Below are 24,438 nucleotides of genomic sequence, written 5' to 3'. Positions count from 1 at the left end.
GAAGCCTTCGGCAACAAGACAAGCCTTATAAACATCTAAAGTGCCATCAACCTTGTGTTTGAATTTGTAGACCATTTGCCTCTGATGTTTTTTTTCCATGAATGAAGATCTTACAAAACCCAAGTGTTAATTTTTTATAGACAATGATGCTTAGTTTTCAGAGGCTCATGCACATTGTGAATGTTGGCTATGAGAGCCAAATTTATTGATCGGAAGGTTTGTTCTTCTTTCGAGCACTTCGACCCTTGATAAGCTCCCTTGATGAGCTCACCATCATGAAAATTGCCAATCATCTTAGCCCACCATTTAGGTCGAAGAGTAGAAGTGCCAACATTAGAAGCATGGGGTGCAATGGGATCATCCTTATGAAACAAAAGATTGGATGAATCAGGTGGTGTGCATGAAACTTTGGCAACAAGACGAGCCTTGTAATTATCTAAAGTGCCATCAACCTTGTGTTTGACTTTGTAGACCATTGGCATTCGATGTTTTTTTTCCATTGCATGAAGATCTTACAAAACCCAAGTGTCATTTTTCAATAGAGAATGATGCTCAATTTTCATAGCTTCTTCTCATTCAGGATCTCTTTTGCCTTAGTGTATGTTTGAGGCTCATGCACATTGCGAATGTTGGTCATGAGAGCCAAATTTCCTGAGTCTGAAGGTTTGTTTTTCTTTCGAGTACTTTGACCCTTGATAAGCTCACGTTAATGAAGAACGCCAGTAGTCTTAGCCCACCATTTAGGCCAGAGAGTAGGAGTGTGCCAACATTAGAAGCATGAAGTGCAATGGGATCATCATCATGGTTAAACGAATCCTGAGGGAAATTAGGTGGTGTGGAAAGCTTCAACCCATAATTTCTGTGGAATATGCATGTGTTCAAGCATAGACTGGGCCATTTTGGTGATCGTGTAATTTCAATGCTCAAAAATATTGTTTTGCTGAGGGGTGTAGGGTGTTGTTAATTGGTGCTTTATGTCATGTTGATCACATAAATGGGAGAAGGCAGAGGGGAAAAAACTCTCCCATTCTTTAGTTCTAAGAGTAATAATATGTTGACCAAACTCTTCTACAAATGATTTGAACTCTTGAAATATAACAAACACCTTTGGTCCTTGACAGAAGGAAATGCACCCACATTTATGCATCATCAAAAAACAATACAAAATGCTTGGACCTAGTAAAAGAAGGAATAGTCATAGGTCTAAAGACATCAATATGGACCATTTATAATACCTTAGAAGCTCTATAGGAATTGCCATTTTGCTTCCCAACCTTACATGCAAGGTATTTTTTAGTGGCTAATATTCATAAATTGACTAATTTTAGAAATTTTTTGCTAGTAATTTGTCTAATAATTTAAGATTTAATGCAACTTAAATCGCCACAGTTTTACTATATTTAGTTCTAAAATATTTAAAATCACTGAATAATTTATTTTATTCAAAAATTTAAACTCAAAGATTCGCCACAATATTTGATACATGATTATATTTGATTCACCTAAATATTATATATTATCAAAGACATTAAAATTAATTCACCAATAATTATCATAATTATTAGTTACTTTAGGGATATATCACCAATATTTAGTTTTCACTATTGATTTAAAATATAATGTAAATATCCTCATAATTTCCATGAGATGAAACATGTTCAATTTTGATTTGTAATATTTTATAATGATTAGCGGACTTCCTATTATTATTGAGATTCACAAATATTTTCTACTCAAAAATTATGATTCCAAAATAATCGCCAATGTAAATAATATTTAAAATTAAAAAACTGAGAGATTCATTGATAAAAATAATTTGGTTTTTCAAAATAATGAAAGATTTGCCAATATTTTATATCTTTTTCTAGAGGGGGTTTCTTAAAGTTTACTTTGCTTACGTGCTCTACAAACTCCAAGATTATGGGTTTGAATCTCCAATAGTCCAATGACAAGATCTTCTTGAACAAGTTGAGTAAGATAGTACACATTCAAGTGACCATATTGTTGATGCTAGAGTGTACTAATAGAGGAGTGTGGGCAACCATAGCAATCTCTTGAGAATCCCTAGAGTTAACAAGTCTGAAAAGACCATGATCCTCAACACCTACAACAACTGCGGAGTGAGTTTCCCAATCAATGATATTGCACTGATGTGAAATGAAGTTCACGTCTAGCTGAGGATAATGGCTCAGGATTTGATTGACTAAGAGAAGGTTGAGTTCCTTTCCTAGAACATAGTACACATTAAGGAATCAATTCCTTCCGCTAGACTGTATATGTATATTGCCTTTTTCGACAATTATGTACTCTTCTCCTCTTTAAAAAATGTTTGAATTTGAGATTAGTTGAAAGTTTGTTAACCAATCTCAACGATGAATGAAGTGGTGGGAGGCCCCTGAATCAATGTACCAGGCATAGGATTTGACATGATTTACATGTCTCTAGTATAAAGGCGTAAAAGGCAGACACCTTGCTCAATGTGTGTTGGAGGATGCACATTAGGCTGTGAACTAGATTGCTTGGCTTGAGCAATTAAGTGCTCACAACACTCCAACTTCATGACCAAGCTTATCGCAGTAGTTTTACTGAATGTTTTTCTTTCGCGGGCCTTCTGATGACTGAGCAGAGGGAGGTTGCTGGAAAGACTGAGAGAATTGATAGTTTCATGTGTACTTATTAATGGAGTTAGTTGAGAAAGCTTGTGTGAGTAAAGATGAGATGGTACTAACAAATCGTTGTTTCTAGCGATGTTGTAGAAGCATTATGCAGAGATCAAAAAATGAAACATCAAAATTAGTGGAAGCAATGCTAAGAGTTTTAACAAAGTGCTCATAGCAAGACAAAATATTCTTCAGGGTGATTACCACCATGTCTTCTTCTTCGATGTGTCCAATGGCTCCCAACTAATCTTGGATATCCTTGATTTTATTGAGACGATCTTGCAGAGAATCCTAATCATCCATCATGATCGAGAAGAGCATATTCTTTAGCAAGAATGCATGGCTCTTATCCTAGGTTTCATGCAAACCTTTTTGATGCCTCTAGGTTTCTTCAATTGTTTTACTTGAACGTCCTTGAGTTGATTAGTAGTGATGAAAGTTTGATGAGCATAACAACTTCTTGATTTTGCTCATCAAATTTATCCCGTTCTTTGCCTTTTCCTCAGGACAACTCATCTTGCCCAGAACATAGTTGTCAAGGCGTCGGTATTAAAAAATTGTCATCATACACTACTTGGGAGTTTGCTAGGAAGACTGCATGTGTACTTATCAATGGAGTTAGCTGAGAAAGCTTGTGCGAGTAAAGATGAGATGGTACTAATGAATCGTTGTTTCTAGCGATGTTGTAGAAGCATTATGCAGAGATCAAAAAATGAAACATCAAAATTAGTGGAAGCAATGCTAAGAGTTTTAACAAAGTGCTCATAGCAAGACAAAAGATTCTTCAGGGTGATTACCACCATGTCTTCTTCTTCCATGTGTCCAATGGCTCCCAACTAATCTTGGATATCCTTGATTTTATTGATATGATCTTGCAGAGAATCTTGATCATCCATCATGATCGAGAAGAGCATATTCTTTAGCAAGAATGCATGGCTCTTATCCTAGGTTTCATGCAAACCTTTTTGATGCCTCTAGGTTTCTTCAATTGTTTTACTTGAAACTCCTTGAGTTGATTAGTAGTGATGAAAGTTTGATGAGCATAACGACTTCTTGATTTTGCTCATCAAATTTATCCCGCTCTTTGCCTTTTCCTCTGGACAACTCATCTTGCCCAGAACATAGTTGTCAAGGTGTCAGTATTAAAAAATTGTCATCATACGCTATTTCCAAGTATTGTAGTTCTTGCTATTGAATTTTGACTACCTTCCAACAAAATGTTGGTCAACAATGCATGCTTTCTAAGGCACAAAAAACAAGAAATTTAGATAGATGAATGTGCAGATTTGAATATGCCAAATACAAAGGCAGTTACATGCACATATTACAATGTGAATCCGCTTACTAAAAAATTGAGGCATAGAAAGAAAGACACCCAAGAAAGTCCAAAGACAATTCCCAATTGAGGTCATGAAAACCCCCCCAAGAATCTTTAAATAAAATTTTGACTAGCACATAATTTGAGGCATGAAAAATGGAACACCCCAAAAAATTCAAAGACAACCTAGTTGAGCTTTTGAAAACCCCATCATGTGTCTATAATCAGAGTTGCAACCCGATCAATCTATCAAAAGGTTGTGAGAAAACCTTTGCCAAATGAGAATGGTTGTTTGTAATGAGGAAATACCACCTCAAATTTGAAAAAGATTAGAGTAGGAGCTGTGGTTTTGAATGGTATCGCCTATCGGAAGAACAAAACAACCACAAGAATAGTTGTCAACCCTGAAAAAGAGTAGAAAAGGAGCTGCGAAAATGATTTATAGTCAAAATCATTGGGAGAAGAACGATGCGTCCTAAAGAAATAAATTGTTTTGGAGAGAAAAAACCACCAAGTAGGTTAGAAAACGACTGAACACTAGTTGTTTTTTGTAGGAAAAAATGATGCCTTGAAGTAACAACAAACAAGCCTAGAAATCTTGACCAAAAAAATGGCATGAACAAAACAAGAAAATTTGATTTCTTGAGGTTGCATTTTAGAAAAAAATGACCATCTTTAGGATTTGAATGAAGGAAACAATGAATTAGGAGAAACCCTATTTGTGAGCCAAGAATTTTCCAAAAACTTTAGAAACAGATAATTTTGAAAGGAAATTATAATTTTTTTTGAAAATAAAAAACATTATTGCTCTAATAACTTATGACAAATACACAAGTAATTGGTAAACTTGTGGATTTATTATTGAATGAGCAAGATGCTCATTATATAGATTACAAAAGAGACGTTATTAGAAACATTTTTAATAATGAAAGAATAAAAGAGTACTAGGAACATTATAATATTTACAAATACACAATATTGACAATTAAAAGAGGCAAGAGCCTACAACGCAACGGTAAATTGTGGGCCTCTCATTGGAGATGTCTTGGGTTCGAATCTACTTGAGATTGACACATAAAATTAATCTTAACAATAGTAATAGATGAATAATAAATAATCTAGGCTTCAACCGATTACATATCAAAAAAATATAAAATATTGACCATTAAAAGAACAAATAATAGGAAATTCAAAGATATTATTCTAATCATAGTAGGAAAACTTGCTAAAGCCAAAAACTTGCCAAGGCTTGAAAATAATATTTGGGAAAAGCTCGGCCAATTTTTGGCAAAAACTCGGGAACTTAATTGTTCGAGTTTAATTAGAAATGCATTGTTTTTCAATATTCAATGAAAGGATGCATCCAATGAGACAATAAATGAGAACATAAACAAAACAAGCTTAGTCTAGATATATTTAAACAAAGTAGGTAGAAAATTGCATTCTCATGAGGAATGTTGATGGGTGGAAGCAAAATAGTAAATGATTTATGTAAAACTGAAAGTAAATGCATCATTTCAATTACATCTTCCTCTTCCTAGCTCTAGTAAAAACTAAGGGCCTGTTTGGCTACAAGAATTGCCGAATGCGACATTCACCTATGTTGGAATAAGTTCTCTTTTGGTATTTGTGCATTCTTAAAATAAGTTATGGAATATCATTTTGATCTGTTTGGTTGACTTGGAAGAGGAGTTGAAATATGCATATTCTATGTTTGGTTGCAACAATTGAAATAGGAATTGGAATAAGTTTTGTTTTAGAATTTTAATAATTAAATTAATTTTTTTTGTTTCGTAATACTTTACATAAACAAGATTATTTATTTATAAAATCTGGCTTTTTTATTAATGTTTTAAAAGCCATATTATTTTAATTAGCCTTTATTTTAGTTTTTAAATTGACTTTATAAGTGAAAGATATAAGGACATAATATATTGTATATTATAAATTTAATTCTAAATTAAATCAAATTATTTTCATGAGTATAAGATCAAAACTAAAATAATTTTATTTTTAAATATATTAAAGAAAATAAAAAATACAAATAAGTCGAGATCATTAATATGATATTTAAATGATCTTTTAACATAGTTTTAATTATAAGACTAAACACAAGATTTATTTGTAAAGATAATTTTATGAAAGTTTAGAAAAGATATTAAACCTATATTAGTCTTTTTTGTCATTTTAAAAATAACACATGTTAAACGTTAAATAATGTTGACCTAATTTATATCTTATGATGAGCAGAGAAAATAGTCCAAAAATGCATGAATGGCAAAATACAATCAAACGGCAAAGTCGCGAACTCGACAACCCATCAAATTGGGTTTATTAAAAATAGGAATAAGAATAAGCTATTCTTATTCCACCTTTTTTAAGAATTCCGCTATGCTCATTTTGGGGTCAAATTAAGATAGGCGAATTCTAATGCCAATTTTCTATTTTGCAAACAAACGTCTAATTGGCGAATGTGGGTATTTAGATTTTCCTATTCTCGTCCAATTCTTGCAAGCAAACGGGGCCTAAGGGAGAGGTAGAACTAAAGGGTCTAGTCCTAGAAGTCTGCACTAGCATGACTATGCCTCCTTGATCGTATGTTTGATCCAAATTGTTGTGCATCCTTTGTCTTGGATGTAACTTTCCCTCTAGCTTCTCCTGGCATTAACAATGATTACTCATTCAACTCAATGTCATCTAGTGTGAAACCAAATCCACCCCCTCCTCCATAGCCTGCCTCTCTAAATCATTGATGTCATCCTTTTTAAGGATCACCTCAAATTGCTAGAAATCAGTTTGCGAGTGTTGGGTATACAAGTGTTGGGAAATCTATTTTCCTTCTCTCAGCAAAATACAAGCTAAGAAATGAGAAACGAAATTAATTTGGGCTGTTTTCTGCCTTTAACAAAAACTCAACGATTGGCAAATTTTTGTTAATATTAAACCACAACCAAGTTTTTAACAAAAACTCAACAATTTTTGGTGCTAATAAAGGTTGGAAAAACTCACCAGGCCTGAAAACTCGGCCAGTTTTTTCATCTCAGAGAGTACTCTGCCAGTAGAAGTTCTATGATTCTAATATTTCTTTTCTGAATTGTATTTAGTCTTTTGCATTTATCTTGCTTTATTTGTGGATAAATACTCTATATCTTAATTATCTGAATATTTGAATTGATGTCTTCATTTGTGTGGAAAAGCCTTATTCAGCCCATAGATGTGCTCATCTCCTTTTGGAAGAATGGTTCTATTTTATCAAACTAAAATCCATTGCATCACCAAATTTTGTTTAGTAGAAAACTATTTTTTGTTACTAGTTTGAGTGGATTCATGGTGATTTGTTGCCAGTTTTTCTTTTAGTGAATGCTTGGATCTTATTTTAAGTTATAATGTGCTGTACAGGGGTTTTGATTCACATATTTGAGCTACTTTAAAAAGAATCCAAAGTTTGTTAGTGAAGCTCTATTTTCCAGGGACTTTGTTAATGTTGAGAAGGAAATTATGAATACACAATTGATTCTGGAATAAAGTAGCTTGAATGAGATACATATCTTCAAGGTTTCTTGTGGGATGTTAATTGACAACACATGAAACAGAACTTTCATGTGTTTTTTGATAAACATGAAGTTTATATCATAGTTCCAAGAATCACGGCGATTCATGCGATTCACGCGATTCAGCGATTCGATTCAAGCCAAACGATTTTTTGTGAATCGGTGAATCGAATCAGCGATAAAGGGTTTATGAAATAAGTTACTCACTAAATTTCAAGGGTTTTTTTAATTTTCCGATTCATGGCCGATTCGATTCCGATTCATGGCCGATTCACGATTTGATTCGGCCTTGCTGATTTCGATCCGATTCCGATTCTTGTTACTTTGGTTTATATAATATTGAGGGGCAGAGCTCATACCTATCATAACAATTACAGTTAACATCTAGGATTGAATCCAGAAAATGACAATTAGAAATATCAAATATTGCTATTAGACTAATCCTAATTCAAAAACTAGACATGGGTGTAATAAAACAGGTTGTCTGATTTTTATGTTGACGGAGTTTCAGACCTGCAAGCAGGGCTGCTCAGCGGAGGCATGAAGCCTATGAACAGCCTAGCCCCAATGAGGGCCACCACAGAGCATTTTTTGCTACCCAATACGGGAGCACGAGCCTATAGGTTGAAACTTCTTCGGGTAAGAGCCAAGGACTGAGGGGTATCCATTCCGCCAAATTTGCATGGGGCACGATCCCAACCTCATCCATTATGTTGTTGGAGCTTTGCACTGAACAAGATTTGATCCCTAGTGGGATAATTTGGAGCCATTCAAGTTCACCAGTAGACCAAGGGCCCATTGACAGGTTGTCTGATTTGAGTTGAGCTTCAAAATAAAAACAAAATTCAGAAAAGCTCCTAGATATATGACGTCTTAAATTTGACCTCAATATCTTTATTGTTTTGAAGTGGATTCTTTTGCCAAATTTGTAATTGAGCATTTTTTTTCTAATTAACTACAAAAGGAAGATGGATACAACAATTTTACTTGGACATATTTTTTTATGCTGTTAATTGCCTTCTTAAATTGATGCTGTGTTTATAATGGCGACAATGAATTAGTTTGTTTTCTTTACATGTTCTTATCGTAATATCCATAGTTGAATGTCTGTATTTATGTATAAATTAATGTTTAAGCACTTAAGGTGAAACACTCAATAGCTTTTTGTTAGATGTATTTTTGTGAAGAATAGCTGTAATAGTATGCAGTTGCACACACATACCAACACATCTTCTATCCATCCATTGATGCACAACTTGACTTGGCTTAATAGTGAATGAATGTATCCTTACAATGGAGATTACATGTTTGAATTTTCTGGGAGATAGTGTCGAACATCTCAAAGCTAATTTGCTGGTCTTGAATAAGTCAAATTAGTTTGTTAGAAGTTTCTTAGAGAATAAGTTAAGGTGGTTGAGAATTTCCCCTTTTCCCTCCACCTTTCTCTCTCCCATTTTCCTATATAAAGGAGAGAGCTCATTAAAAAAATCATCTTTTGCTTTATACAAGAAGGTTAGACTTGTAACTTGAAAACTGTATGTTTCTTGATACAAATTTCTGAATTGAATAAAGAAGTAAGTTTTCCCAAACTTTGTGATGTGATACTTGGAATTGATCATTGTTTTCTTATGCTGCATCGATCAATTTATCTTTGTTCTATTTTATAATCATTTGTGAAGCATTTGAGCTTTTGATTTTGTTCTTGAAAACTTTAAGTTTCTGGAAACAAGATTGCTATGGTTTAGTAGTGGCTGCAAGTACTAAGAGTTAAAGACTTTGTGTTTTAATTCCCAGTATATCATTTCAAATTGAATAGTTGATAAGAGACTTTGTGCCTTGTTAGTTATTTGCCATTAATTCAAAAAAGGATTGATTGTAGGCGACTTTGGATTCTTATTATCAATCAAGTAAATTGAGTTGTAGACTGCTGTCTTAAAGTTGTTCTTATGTCAACTTCTAAGCCACTGGTATTATTGTAGTAGTAGATTCCTTTTTTAAATTTGCAAAGAGTAGTAATTAGCACAAAATTATTCTTGACAAAAGAGTAATCGATTTAGATAACCGCCCATTTGTCAATTCCAGTTAGGTTTCTGTTGTAGCCACCTACGGTAAGAAGGGAGCCTGCCCTACTGCTGAGAGGAGAGACTTATCTCACCACACCATTGCCTAAAGTTCCCATTATATAGGTTATAGTTCTAGTGACAATAAGGTTAGCAAACAACATTAAATGCTAATCCATTAGCATAGATACGTGTAGCTATGTCTTGCTTGACGATCTCTTTACTCATTGCGAAAAGCTGTTTCTAAGTGTCCCTATACTCCTTGTTTGACATTGGTTGTTCTTGAGGAATATGCAAGAATGGATGGCCATTTTCAGGTTCAAGACTGGAAATTGATGGAGAGGCTTTGGATCCTTTCTTAGAAATTTTCAAAGGACAAGAACCTACTTTCTTTGTTGCTTTGCCTTCTTTTTCTTGCTCTTCAATATATTTCATTGCAATAGACGCAGTAAGAAGGCTTTATACCTTGAGGCTTTCCATTAACTCTTGGCATTGGTGGACCAAAGTTGATGCCAATTTGTGGGATAAAGCACAAATGTGCTTATACTTGACTATATGAGCAGTTGTATTGCTCTTTGCAATGGCTACAAATCCAAACGTAACCTTCTCCACCTAGTAGTAGTTGTACCATTTTCGCATATTTTATAGGGGAGAGTTGGGGTTTGTTTTGAATTGGGATTCCCAGAGCTAGCACATGTCATTTTATAAACAACATACAAAGCCACAAACCAAATTGGAAAACTAAAACAAAACTAGAGAGTTCATTTCCATTTCATTATGTTAATTTTTTTAGGAAAATAAAAAACAAACAAAAATCAACAAAAAACTATCTCTTTTGTTAAAATCTTCCTCTTCAATGTCTTTGAGAAGTTCTCAACACTTGCGGCAATGTGGTAATAAGTAATAACAAGCAAACCAGCTAAGGGCATGCAACAATTAATATTCAACTCTCCTTGACCCATGGCAATGAAGAAAGAAAGTTAAGCGATGGAGACAAAGTTCTATATTTCTTTGACAAATGCATAAATGAAATAGGTTTCACCTTTTTTAATTTTAGATTTTTTAGTGGTCAAAATTAATGCTGGTGGGTTGATTCGATCCTTTTAGGCAAAAGAAACATTAAAACAAGTGAAAAATAAATGCATCAAATTCTTTTTGGGTTCAATAGGGCCAAGCCCACATTCTGTGTGCCTGACTCTGTCCCGATCCATAGGGGACTGGATGTGGACCCAGACCTGGTATCCCAGCCTCAAAAACAATAAATATTTTGTAAATGAAAAAACAAAAACAATTCTTGAGTAGAATGAATGCATAAGGGGGTCTCATGCAAACAATGGTGTCTGGTTTGGTGGTGACCTTTACTTTTTTACTGTTGAAATTGTATGCATGCTTTGATTTTCAGCTGGTAAAAGTTCAAATGTAGTTCGTGTTATTTTTTTCCAGTTGCTAAGTGTGTTTTGAAATTTGAAATGTAGGATTTCACAATTTTAATGCATTAGAAAGATACTTATACCGATTCTTGGCTTTTACATCCTCATTGTATCGCAGGCGACAATGGGTCAAAGAGGATGATTTGGCTAAGGACCTAAAGCTACATTCAAAACAACTTAGACGTACTTTACGATTTTTTGAAGAAGAGAGGCTAATTACCAGGGATCATCGTCGTGAGGTTGTGTCTTAATTTAGAGTGTTTTATACTTTCTATTTGCTGACTTTTATATAATATTTAATAAAATACTACATAAACATAAGATTTTCACCATGCTTTATTTCATATTAATTTTGTCGTACTTCCTACTTGATTTCTTATGAGTTTATTTTTCCCATTTAATTGGTGTTCCATGGGGCATGAGGACAGAGTTGTCCTGTCCCTTATTTACTGGAAAAGAAAATGGTACACACTTGGCATGTTTCTGAAGGTGGGGGATGTTCCCTTGGACATTTCCAGTCAGGGGACCCTGGGGGGCTGGCTGCAGTCTTCAATATTTTTGTGACATCCCTGTTTTCATCAGAAATTTCCTCTTTCTTGCTATGATTGCACACTTTGGTCTCCATTTTTTGAATGTAATCGTGGGCTTTGATTAATACCCCACAATGTTAATTTGCCTTGCAAATAATAAATGAGCTCAATAGTCATATGGTTTTCGTGTAAATTCTATAAGACATGGGCTGTTAAAATAAAATTGTTGCTTTCTAGTTCTCTTGGGGAAACTTTTTTTTTTTTGTGTGTGCATCTATAGATATAAATGAGAGCATAGATGGAAAACTCTCACTCGACAAAAACTTGCCAAGCCTCCCCAAAAACTAAGGAAAAATTTGGTCAGTTTTTAAAAAAACTAAGGGGAAAAGCTCAGGAACCTAAAAAAACAGCTAAATTAAGATTAATTTTTTTTTTTTGTGAAATTCAATTAGAAGATGCATCCGATGAGTTAATTAATGAGAACACAAAAGAAATAAGCAGAGTTTAGATATATATAAATGCGAAGTGGGTACAAAATCACATTCTCGTGTTGAATGCTGACAGCGAGAGACAAATAAGTAAATTGTTTTTTATTAAACTAGAAGTAAATATATCATTGTAGTAAGTTTCTATAAAACTAGAAGTAAATACATCACAATAAATAGCTTCTAGAAAACTGGAAATAAATACATCATAGTAAACAGTTTCTATAAAACTAGAAGTAAATACAACATAGCAAAATAGTCCAAGAGTGAGTTTGAGCAATTTTGGCCTGCTGGATTTTTTTGTATCTGCTATCACTATTCTTTGGTCTTTATTTTTGAGGCTACGCGTTTTTGTGTGGGATGAAACAGCTTCATTTAATATCAGTCTCTGTTCAGCTTTATGGTATCAATGTGTAAAGAGCTGGAAACCAAATATGTGATTACTGTGAGTTGTTACTTGTATTGTGTTCCTTCTTTATTTGGGTCTAGGATGACATGGCATTGTGGTCCGTTCCTATTCCATGTGGCTTGCGTTTATGATTTGCTTTGGTTCTTCTGGCATTTTAACTACTGTGTATGTGGCCTGTGGCCTATGCTTTGAAGAGTAACATTTTTGTCAGCATTCCAATTGATCATATATTCTATGTGTACGTGGTTTATGCCTATTAAAGAGTTATTTTGTAACTGCTGTGGACATAGCTGTTGAGTCACTAAATTCAACAAAGATTCATTGTCTTGTGAAAATTATATATTCTGCAGGGTCATGCTTGAGTTTTCTGCTTCTTAGCATCTGGGAAAGATATTTGCATTGTTCAGAGATACTGTGTTTCTTGCGGGTGACTGTTCTGTGGTGTAACATCAGAACTGCCTGAAGACATTCTCTTGGCAATGACTTGACTTCTGCAGTTTTCTTGTATTGCGAGATTGTAGGGGAATTCTGATTGATATTCATCAGTGCGAAGCACAACTATAACCATGTTTATCACAAATATCATTTTGTGAATGATTTGTGCACGATCATTTTGTCTTGAGTATCTGGGTGAGGCTCCATGAAGAAGTGATTCTTCTGATAAAGCTTGTGAGCTTTGTATCCAGTTCCATTGATTATTCAATAAAAAGAGCTTTTGGTGTGGCTGGCTTTTCCCTTGAGTAAAAGGGTTTTTCCCATGGTATCTCTGATGTTACTGTACTTTTCTGCGTTTTATTTTATGCAATTCTGGCTCAAAATATTAACAAAATTTAGTAACAATATTATCTTCCCTTCATCTACTTTTACTTGTATTCAACATAAATGAAAATCCTATTCTAAGTGAGGAAATGTAGAAACCAGGCAATATTACAAAAATGATATAAGTAATGACCAATTTTGGCAATAGTATAGCAACAATCTCTCCACGTGTCCTCCTTTGCAAATGATAAGGCCTTGCTTTTTATGGTTGTTCAAATATAAAGGAGGGCTATTGTTGATTTTAAAGGACTCAGACTTGGCCAACCAAGCCCTATGATAACTACTAGCTGCAAGTATTGAATGCTTGACCAACAACAATGAAGCAGCACATTGTGGGACAATGGGAAAATTATAATGCTTTGATTGAGCAATTAGAAAACTTGTTTGCTAGAGATATTAGGTGGACCTCATGTGTACACTTGGCATGACCTGGTTAGATATACTTGGGCATGTTCAATTGGTTGAAGATGAGTGGTCATCACCTCAACAATGCTTATCTTGATAAGTAGGAGATAATTTCCATAGCAAGTCAAATTGTGATATTGCTATTAGGATTTAACCGTGTAGTTTTTAAGTCAAAGCCAAAAACTACACAGTTAAATCCTGATAGCAATATCACAATGCTTATCTTGTGCACTTGATTAATTCCTTGGGGATGAGAAAATGTCGCTTGATACTCAACATTATCAAGCCTTCAATAAATTATGATGACATATTTCCAACTTGCTTTGTCTTCACAGATCTTCTCCATCTTCTTTTATCTAGAAATCTTCTCATTGCCATGATTTCAAACTCACCTGTACTTGAAGTCTTGATCCCTTGAGCTTGATATTGCTCTTGAATTCTATCCTAGTATCTCAAACTTGAATTTGGATGAAAATCCTCTTTGCCACCTCCTTGCCCTTTGAATTTTGTTTGCATCTTGCCATAGTCTTTCTTGTTTGCTAGCCCCTCCGTTCTCGATTTCTCCTAGCAAAACAAGAAGGAACTTGTATTAAATTCATGGCAACGAATGTCAATGGATTTGCAATTTGACACTTTTCTAAATTGAGTCCAAAGCTCTAAATTTGTCCAAATTTGATGTTTCTTTAAGTCTGATTTTGAATTTAATTCCATTTGAGTTGCAACTTCATTGATTTGAAAAGAGTGTTCTGTAATATCCCCTACCGGATATTTTCCCAAAAACCTGTGATATAAAGTGCAGATTAAAACCGAATAGAAAACCAACACTTGATACAATTTCTAGAACTTAATAGATTTATAATCAGCAGATTACAACACAAGAAAATTCAGAAAGGTTCGTTTATTTCCTCCAATATTCAGAAATACTTAAATAAACCAGGAATTACAACAAATAACCACAAATGCGTTACTGTATTATACAACAGCAATACAATAACGTGCAATAATCCAAGTAAACCAATCTTATAAACAGAAGTGATAGTCAAATTGGCAATGTAGATGAAACTTGTAAGAAGGCTAGGTTTTCGTCCAACCTTCAAATGCTTCTTCAAGGGTTTGCGTCCTAGAAGAAATAACCAACATCTGTTTCCAGCTCCTAGATTAATATTTGCTTGAATATTATAATCTTCATATATCCTCTCATGTGGAGCTTGTTGTACCTTTATCACTTTTCCCAATGTGAAGCACACTCTTTTAAGCAATGTGGGATAAAGCACCTTTTTTGGTCCTTTAGTCACTTAAGTGAACATAGTAACTTTTTAAAATAAAGTGACAAATTGAATGACTTTAATAGTCACTTAGTCAGGAAACTATATAATCATCAGGCATTAAAATAACTGACCAAATGAACTCAGATAATCACATGCAATAGCTTTTTGGAAAGCTCTCAGCAAGACACTTCCAAAACAACACTGAGGTACCAAAATAACTGTGCTCTATTTACTTACTAAAAATAGTAAGTATCCAGACAACTTGCCAAAACTGCTTCGATGGGTCTGAAATTGAAAATGCCTAGGCCAAACCTTGAACTGAACCCTGCAAAGAATCTTTCCGCCCCTGAAACCTAGGCGAAGCGAGCCAGCACACAGAAATATAATGTCTCAGAAAAAGGGGAGATTACAAAGCCCCCCTTCTCAAAGATTGCTTGCCCTCAAGCAATCCGCTCATACCTGCAGAAACCAAATGCCAGGATCCTACACTCGCCTTAACAAGGAGATTCTACTCCTTAGTCGATGTAACTCGGCATGCATCATCCCAAATCCCGAATGGCGAAACAGTACAGGAGGAATCAATGTGCCAAATAACTGAATGCCAGGATCCCAAGGCTCACCATTAAGGGTTTCCAACTGCCATCTACTGCTGCCCTGTGTACTAATACCCTCATTCAGAATGAATGTCTCACTCCATGAGTGACCCTACGAGTCTCTACTGTCAAGTGAAAATGGGAGCTCGGCAATATGCCAATATCCACCACAAGATGATAACATCCAAACTCTCCTCCTAACTTCCCGATGAAAGTCAATACATAAGGATGCTCCCCTTGGATCCCAAGTAAGACCTCGCGCGCTATCTGAGATACCTCTAACCAACACCAGTAATATCTACACCACTGTACCACTGTACCACTCCTGCAATATCTGTATCGATGATAATGATAGATCCAGCCAATCTAACTCAATCACTATATCACCTAGGTGAAAACGAAGTAATCCTGATCTCTGGACCTCTGATATGTCAACAGACTGAAACACGGATCTTAACCCTGTGACTGTGTAACAACACAGCATAAACCACTAGATGTAAGATATTATTTGCACTTGGATCCCCGATCACTCAATCAACATGATCCTGGGTAAAGGAAAGAGTGGTTGGTGAATCACTAACATCATGAATGCTAACACTGTCTCCAGTATATTGCTGAGTAATAAATGTAGACACCTCATGTGGTACGTAGGATAATGTATGCTCTCCCCACTTAGCTGTAATTAACTCATTGACCCCTGAAAGCCAAATAGAATCAGCGAATATACTACCATCATACAGAGGCAAACCACTAATAGCTAGAATATACCAACAAGTAAAATCACCAATCAACAAATAACCCGTGACCATCTTATAAGAACTAGGTCATAAAACTCAGGGTAAGCTGAAAAATCCCTCAGTGCATGCGAAGGATAAATCTGAACTTCCTACCCCACCATAAGTATTCTTGCTTATGTTTAAATCTTCACAAGAGGATGGTTCACCATTAATTGAAATTCCTGAATTATCCTCACTTGTTGTATCACTGACCATGTGCTCATGTGAAGATGCACAACTGCTGTCATAAAAATGAGATTTTTCAGACTTATCAACTTGTTGATCCATAGAATTTGTCTCACCATAGATAGTCTCAAACGGGAAATACGTGATTGAATCACATTGCTTGCCTTCACATCTACCCACTTTATGAATTCCTTCAATGAATTGCTTGATTTCTTGTGCCTTTTGAACCACTGTCATCTTCTTCATAAGTGGCTGCTCCACTCGTTTGATTTTCAGCTTTGTGGATGGAAAAATGTGTTAAGCTTAATTGAAGGCATAGCTCATCTACCTCATCCTCCTTATCTCTTCCAAATTTTATTGCTAGATCTCTATCCATTAATAGTTGCAAGTACTCATATTTTATCATTTTCAAAGTTTCAAAAATAGTATATAAAAAAGTACTTGTGACACCACTTACATTCCCATGCTTCTCCTCTATCACAACCTTCCACATGAGATCTTCAACTAATTTGGAAGAATCATCCATTCTTGTCAACACTTGGACGATCTTGTCCTCTTTGACCAAAAGCATATCCAATAAGTCAAGAAGCGAAAATGGTTTTTGACCATTTCCTTCAAACACAAGTGGGCTGCTCTCCATAGAATTTTCTGATTTTTCAGCACCTTGGGAAACAACATTTTTAGAGATATCCTCTAACTCAACGTGTGCTAGATCATCTGTTCTGCCAGCATCGTTGTCCATTTGCTTTTCAAAATTTGATATAATTTCTAGCCTGGTATCATCATAAAATTCGTCCAAGTTAATTTCCATGTCACCAAAAAAGATGCTGGAGTTGCCAACGTTGGCGGTTTGGTCAACTCTACTACCTTTGCCATCAACATGCTTATTAGGACTAGTGTAAACAGCTCCATAAGATACTTTTGTCTCTCAATTTTCTAGTAGTATACTTGTGCTATTATTATTGTTTTGCATATCATCATGCAAAGATTGCTCTTCTTTTCTAGTACTACTATCAAGCTAATTAATGTCTTCCTTATGCAAATTTTTGTAACTGTCTTGTGCAAGGAGATCTCGAGCCAATTCATAATATTTGTTTCTTATCATATCTGTCTTGTTTTCCAACTCTAGCGGAAAGTCCACATATGCCATGAAGGGTAATTCTTTTTGAATCGGTGGAGGGAATTTGTTGTGCTCATCATATATGTTCATTATTTCAGTCCTCATATCAGATTGAAAATTTTGGCCTAACTGCTGTTGCGATTTAACAATGTCTTTCTTGACCTTTTTGTAGCCATATAATTTCCCCATTTGCAATTTTGTTAAGCAGTTTGCAAGCTTGCTGCTATGATGTTTCAGTTTGTGCAGTGATAATGTATGTTGCTGTTTGGACTGCTAAGATGTCTTTGCAGTAACTCCCATCCGTCCAAGTTCTGTTTACTCTAATTGTCAACATACAAATTGTTCTTGAATATAGGTTCAAAAGTTGACCAAATCAACTAGCAATACCCAAATAAGAAAAATATAATAACACAGAAAGCGCCACCACTGTTCTACTCCAGATTCTTTGCACTTTTGTTATCTACTTCTCGAAGAGTTATTGTTTAGGCATCATGTCAAACACTTTCGTTTTGTACTGATTTGTAGAACATGTTTTGCACTGATTGCATATAGGAAGGTGTATTGCTTGTAAGAAGTTTGTTTCCTTGTAGAGGGTTCACATTTCATGGAGATTGCAGATTACATGAAGGACAATCATGTAGTACGTGCAAGAATGCATATGGAAAAATAGAATTCATTTGTTTGAGTGCAATATAAAATCTGACCTTTTTATAGCAGCAATTATTGGAAGTGCTACAATGAAAGACCACATTCAATTGATAAGTCATGCAATGTATCTATTGCAGCTTAAAGATTGAGATCCTCTTTTGTACCCTCCATTTTCTGTCCACACTCTCACCTCAACTGACACCTTGATGTTAATGAGGAGAAGACAACCTTATGAAACTGAATCAGCTGTTCTCTTGAAAATGAAAGGAATGTTAACAGTTCACCATTTTTGAATAATCCCAAATTTGGGACGCACTTTTAGTCTCACTCCAAAGCCAGATTCTTTCAAAATAATTATGCCAATGACAAGAAGCATATTGCAATGAGCATTAAGCACCCAACATTATATGTTTTTACGATTCCCTAAAAATTTCACCAAATATATCTTTGCCAACAATCAATTCCACGGTTCTTATCATAATTTGTAATCCAACGATAATATTCCCTTGTTGCAATTGCAAATAGAGCACACTGAGAATTCAAACTCAGAATATCTTCACCCTACCGGATGTGGTTAATGGAAATTTTTGCGCTAAAACCTGGTCTCTGTAATTTTGCCATGGCCCAAGATTGATAGTATCAGTTGTCGCTAACTCTTGTATTCCTTCCTAACACGTGAATGGTGGAACCCCAACGTGGAGTGAAAATGTACACCACTGTGCATGTATCAAGCCGCGACCGAAGTGGATACTGTCGGAACTGTTGGACATATGTTGGAGTCAAGCCGTAAGAGTCTAAAAACTTATCCAAATTATAGCCCGTCGTATATTCTTGCCGGTGTAGGTGTAGGGTTATCACCACTGAGAGGACTCGACCCATATTGCCCTTGTCTTCGAGTTGGAAGAAGAGTTCGGGGCTGAAAGAATTTGGTAGTCACTCGCAACTAGGAGAATAGATATCCAATCCCGACCCGACTGCCTTTAACTGTGAATGGTAGCTTGGAAGGTCATTTTGCTGTAACTATACTCCTCCCATGGTAAACTGTCTTCTCCACACGATTTCCAAACTCGATCTACGTTCAAGGTGACTGTCGTGTGGAATCCACAACGTGGACTGCTCCCTATAGCTGAATAAGCAATGTCACAAGCCACTTCACGTTCCCAACCTATCTCAGAGCTTCCACGAACTCTTGAACAAATCGTGATGGAACTGCCTTTAATCGTGCTAGGTTTGAATGTTTGTATCCCTGCTATGGATTTAAACCCGCGGAAGATGCACACCCGACCTCCTGGAAATCTCGTGGATAGAATGTAAATTCAGATTAGTTAGCTGTTGGCGGAATAAAGTAACTAGCTCCTCCCTCTAGCGCAAGTATATGGCACAGGTTGTGAACAATCAACTCGAGCATAGCCTGGTCTACTGTTGACGCCCAGAAATAATAATCCTGCTGTCGTTTCAGAACTCCACGTTATTCACATCTTAACCACGATTATCATTTCCAACCGCCTGTGAATGAAAATGTCCACAAATCTAGTATTTCCGCTTGTATATAGTCTTCAATGCGTCCAACAATATCAAACCGTCTTGTTAGAGCTACGGTATGGTGGCTTCCAGAATAATGACCAATAAGAAATACTGATACTAGAGACTTCCTTTGAATCCCCTCTTTGGTATCATGCCTAGATTAGTTCTTCAATGAAATAGTAAAGAGGAAGTTCGATTTTGCCAAAAGAAACCACAGTTTGGAAAAATAATCAAATAACACAGACCTCCTTACCTCCACAAACTTGTTCCACTGTACTTTTTTCAGACTTGCCGATTTATTGCCCAATCTGCTCACGTTAGTAAACAAAACAGAACTCACTGATTCATGTGAACACCACAATCTTCAAACTCTTGCCTTTTCTATTATGAACTGATTTATAATTTCAATCTCCTGATGGACATCTGTAGTTTCATTTTGCTGAACTATGTCCTTCCTATAAAGATGTTTGTAAATAATTTATCAAGCTTCCAGAATTTCGACGATTCTTATGTATATAATTTTTAGAATCCCTCTCATGGAATCCGCAAAATTTATCTGTAAAATATTGTGACTGAAAGGTTGAGGATTTCTTCAAACTGCATAACTTGTAAATTGATAACCCTAGAGGCTGGCAGAATACACCAGCTCTGATACCACTGTAATATCCCCTATTGGATATTTTCCCAAAAACCCGTGATATAAGTGCAGATATAAAACCGAACAGAAAACCAACACTTGATACAATTTCCAAAACTTAATAGATTTATAACCAACAGATTACAACACAAGAAAATTCATAAAAGTTCGTTGATTTCCTCCAATATTTAGAAATACTTATATAAACCAGGAATTACAACAAATAACCACAAATGCGTTACTGTATTATACAACAGCGATATAATAACATGCAATAATCCAAGTAAACCAATCTTATAATCAGAAATGATAGTCAGATTGGCAATGTAGATGAAACTTGTAAGAAGGCTAGGTTTTCGTCCAACCTTCAAATGCTTCTTCAAGGGTTTGCGTCCTAAAAAAAACAACCAGCAACCGTTTCCAGCTCCCAGATTAATATTTGCTTGAATATTATAATCTTCATATATCCTCTCATGTGGAGCTTGTTGTACCTTTATCACTTGGCCCAATGTGATGCACGCTCTTTTAAGCAATGTGGGATAAAGTACTTTTTTTGGTCCTTTAGTCACTTAAGTGAACATAGTGACTTTTTAAAATAAAGTGACAAATTAAATGACTTTAATAGTCACTTAGTTAGGAAACCATATAATCATCAGGCATTAAAATAACTGACCAAATGAACTTAGATAATCACATGCAATAGCTCGTTGGAAAGCTTTCGGCGAGACACTTCCAAACCAACACTAAGGTAACTGAAAATACTGTGCTCTGTTTACTTACTAAAAATAGTAAGTATTCAGACAACCTACTAAAATTGCTCCGATGGGTCTGAAATTGGAAATGCCTAGGCCAAACCTCAAATTGAACCCTATAAAGAATCTTTCCACCCTTGAAACCTAGGCGAAGTGAGCCAGCACATAGAAATATAATGTCCCAGAAAAAGGGGACATTACATATTCTACCCCCTAGGTCAGATTGTTTGACCTCAATGGTTGGGCGGGATTTGGGTGTCAGTTGGAAATTGCACTCCAACTCATGGTCTGTTTAGGACCTAGAGCTGGAATCCAATTTCCAGTTCATGGTTGGATTCGGAACATGAGTTGGAAATCCTCAAATTCAAGCACTTAGACTACCAAGTTTGTTCACTCGGGCGCCCGCTTGGAATTAATGATTTTGGCCTTCATTTTTGGTCTCCAATTCGCATATTTTGAATGTAATATCCGCTGATTGCTGATGGGTAATTTCACCTAGTCTGATTTTCGTTTCATTTTGAAATCTGATTATCATCCAAAAAACTTGGTTAATTCACCTTCTTCTCCACTCACACTAGTTGTCTGATTGGTTTTAAGACCAACTTCATCATCTAACACCTTGGCAGGCCTCCAAACTAGGGTGGGCATTGGTGAGTAGTTGGAAATTGAATTCCAACTCATGGTCAGATTCCGACCTAGAGCTGGAATTCAATTTCCAGCTCATGGTTGGATTCTGACTGTGTGTTGGAAATTTTCCAAGTTTTTAAAGAAAACTGAAGTGTTGGTCTCATATCTTTGATAAATCCAACTTTTCCTTTTGGTTATTCATAAAATTCCCTTCTTCATCGCCCCATTTTCTGATTTTCTATGGTGTTTTTCTCAGATCTGAATGTTGTAATTCTCCTTTTCCACTTCATGCTCAGATTTGTTCATTCTAACCTTGATCTTTATGGCATACTTTCAATCCATGTATTTCATATTTGTTCTCCATACTTGTTCACTTTGTTGATTACAAACTCATCATCTTTGAAGTCAGGCTTACTCATGAATTGCAAGACAAATATCAAATAAAAAATTGCTTAGGCTCTAAAGTCTTCCTTCCCTTGTCTTGATCTAGACATGGCATTTTATGTTGCCTTACTCTAGCTTGAACCTCTCTTTACTATCTCCCTAAGATGAGAATTTAGATTCTAGTTCAGACTCTCGACTCCTAATTTTTATCCCACTCAAGCAAATTGACTAAGTGCTAGATGCTCACATGGTAATTGAGAAGCCTCTCCTAGACTCCAAGGCCACTGTAAGAGACTTGGCCTCGAAGGCCCTTGAGCTGCTATACTGTCCCTGAGCTTTTGGCTCCATAGAATTTATAAATGAGGATGGGGCCTCCATTGCATTTACCATCCTCTTTTTCTTTGCATTCTTTTGTTCATATGCTTCAAGCAAAGTTCTTGCCTCATTATGAACCCCTCAACATGCTTGTGTACATAGCTTTACATCATGGCATTGAATTCATGCAAAGTAGTATTTTAAATGATTTATCTTTCTCTCATATCCTTAGTATAGTGGTTTAAGATAACCATTCCTTGTTTTATACCTTCTTTAACATGTTTCTAGCAAGCGTCCTTAGGCTTGCTAAGTCTCCTAGATGCAGATTCCACATATTTATGGGAATAAAAATTTGAAATAAAGCCTAGCAAAAGACAAATAGAAAAGAATTGAAAGTTTAATACCCTAGCTAAAAAGTTGTCACTAATAGGCTGTGGCAGTCATCAAATTTTTAAGAAATTCAGAAATGTACACGCATGAACCGTAAACCCTGAAAGCAAAAGGTGAAAGGTGGAACTTAGAAGCTTGAACTGGGACGGGTTAAGATGCATGTGAAAAATGACAGTGGGAGGCTATAGTCACTGTTGTACATGTAGCTTCTAGAAAATGCTTAAATCATGCCCTAAATCTGTTCAGACTGGCTGGGAAAACCTAGCTATTGCCTAAAGAGTTCATTCATGAACTGACTAAAATGAGAATTGCCACTTCTGCTTTAAACACCTGCCAAGCTTTTCTTAAAATGAAAGTTTCGGTGAGTTTCCTGCAATTCATGTTATTTTTTTGAAAAAGTTTTTGGTGTTTTAAAAAAAATTCAGCTGACTTATATATGGAATAATTCGTTTGAATATTTTGTTGGCAAGTGGTTGCAGCAATTCTTGCAAGTACTTGTGGGGGAGTATTTTCGAGTATTTTGGAGGTTTTTTCATCTTGGATGTAATGTTGTAAACATAAGTGTAAGCATTTCACATATAGTATGGCATTTCATCTATGATTTAAAGTTGCAAACATAAGTGCAAGCATTTCATATATGTAAAGCTGTAAACACTAAAATGTAGTACTTTCAATAATGCGATGCATTACACGGCTTTTTATTTGTATTCCTTCTGCCCAGAATTGTTTCAATCTAATTGTTTAGTGATGAGTGTATTCTGTTCAGCCATTTATTATTTTCTTTAGTCTTACTTCTAATACAAAGCTTCATGATTGAACTGTATATCCATGATTGATATATAAGTGTGACATGCATTGGGGAGTTCAAAACATGTTCTTTTTACTTTTCTCCTTGAAGTTTGTATATCTGTTTGAGGTAGTTATATTTGATGTTTATAATATTTCAGACTGCAAAGGGAGCAAAAGTTTTTAATGCTGCTGTAGCGGCTACAGCAGATGGTCAACAAAATGGAAAAGAAGGGGAAGAAAAGATGAAGCTTCATACCCATTCTTACTGTTGTCTGGATTATGCACAGGTGAATGCCTGCCTAAAATATTATTTCAAACTATTACATAATGATAATAATCTGAAATAAGTTTATCTATGCATTTTATTAGGGATTTGAAAGTGCAATTTACCAGGATAAACAATTTATTCTTGTCAAGTTAAGCATTTTTGACTGGGCATCTTATTTTAGGGATTTGAAATAACAAGTTTACAGGATAAACAAAAATTAAAAGCTCTTAGCATCCTGTTTTTGCGAATTATGTATCATTTCTTTCATTATTGGTAGGTTTCCATTCACTGCTTACCGTCTCATTTTCTGTATATTGATGTGTTTTCACTTTCTTTGGGAGTATTTTAGCAACCTCAATCTTTTTCTTGAATACTATTTAATTCTTGGTACTGGATGTGGAAGTTGTCCTCTTTTCTTATCTTCTGTTGTTTGTTAGACTTCGATTGCCTGTATTCTCTTAACTTTCATCTCCACATGTTGACAAAGTAATCTG

At 35.4% G+C, this 24,438-nt stretch overlaps 1 protein-coding gene across 4 annotated transcripts in view; it reads left to right on the top strand.

The window, feature by feature from the left end:
* LOC149568569 (Transcription factor TFIIE, alpha subunit) overlaps positions 1–24,438 on the top strand; it is a 103,702-nt gene that overhangs the window by 5,343 nt on the left and 73,921 nt on the right. For 2 of the 4 annotated variants that reach the window (XM_089821461.1, XM_089821462.1), the window contains exons 5-7: positions 11,138–11,258; positions 23,367–23,450; positions 23,835–23,963. In XM_089821461.1, coding sequence (XP_089677587.1) covers positions 11,138–11,258; positions 23,367–23,450; positions 23,835–23,963 — 334 coding nt within the window. The remainder of the gene's footprint in view (positions 1–11,137; positions 11,259–23,366; positions 23,451–23,834; positions 23,964–24,438) is intronic. The other 2 variants (XM_089821463.1, XM_089821464.1) reach the window with 1 other exon arrangement.

The sequence above is a fragment of the Cupressus sempervirens genome, chromosome 3 (assembly GCF_028749045.1).
Source record: "Cupressus sempervirens isolate cs-2001-9-10 chromosome 3, ASM2874904v1, whole genome shotgun sequence".
Lineage (NCBI taxonomy): Eukaryota > Viridiplantae > Streptophyta > Pinopsida > Cupressales > Cupressaceae > Cupressus > Cupressus sempervirens.
This window is presented reverse-complemented; position numbering and strand designations above follow the sequence as displayed.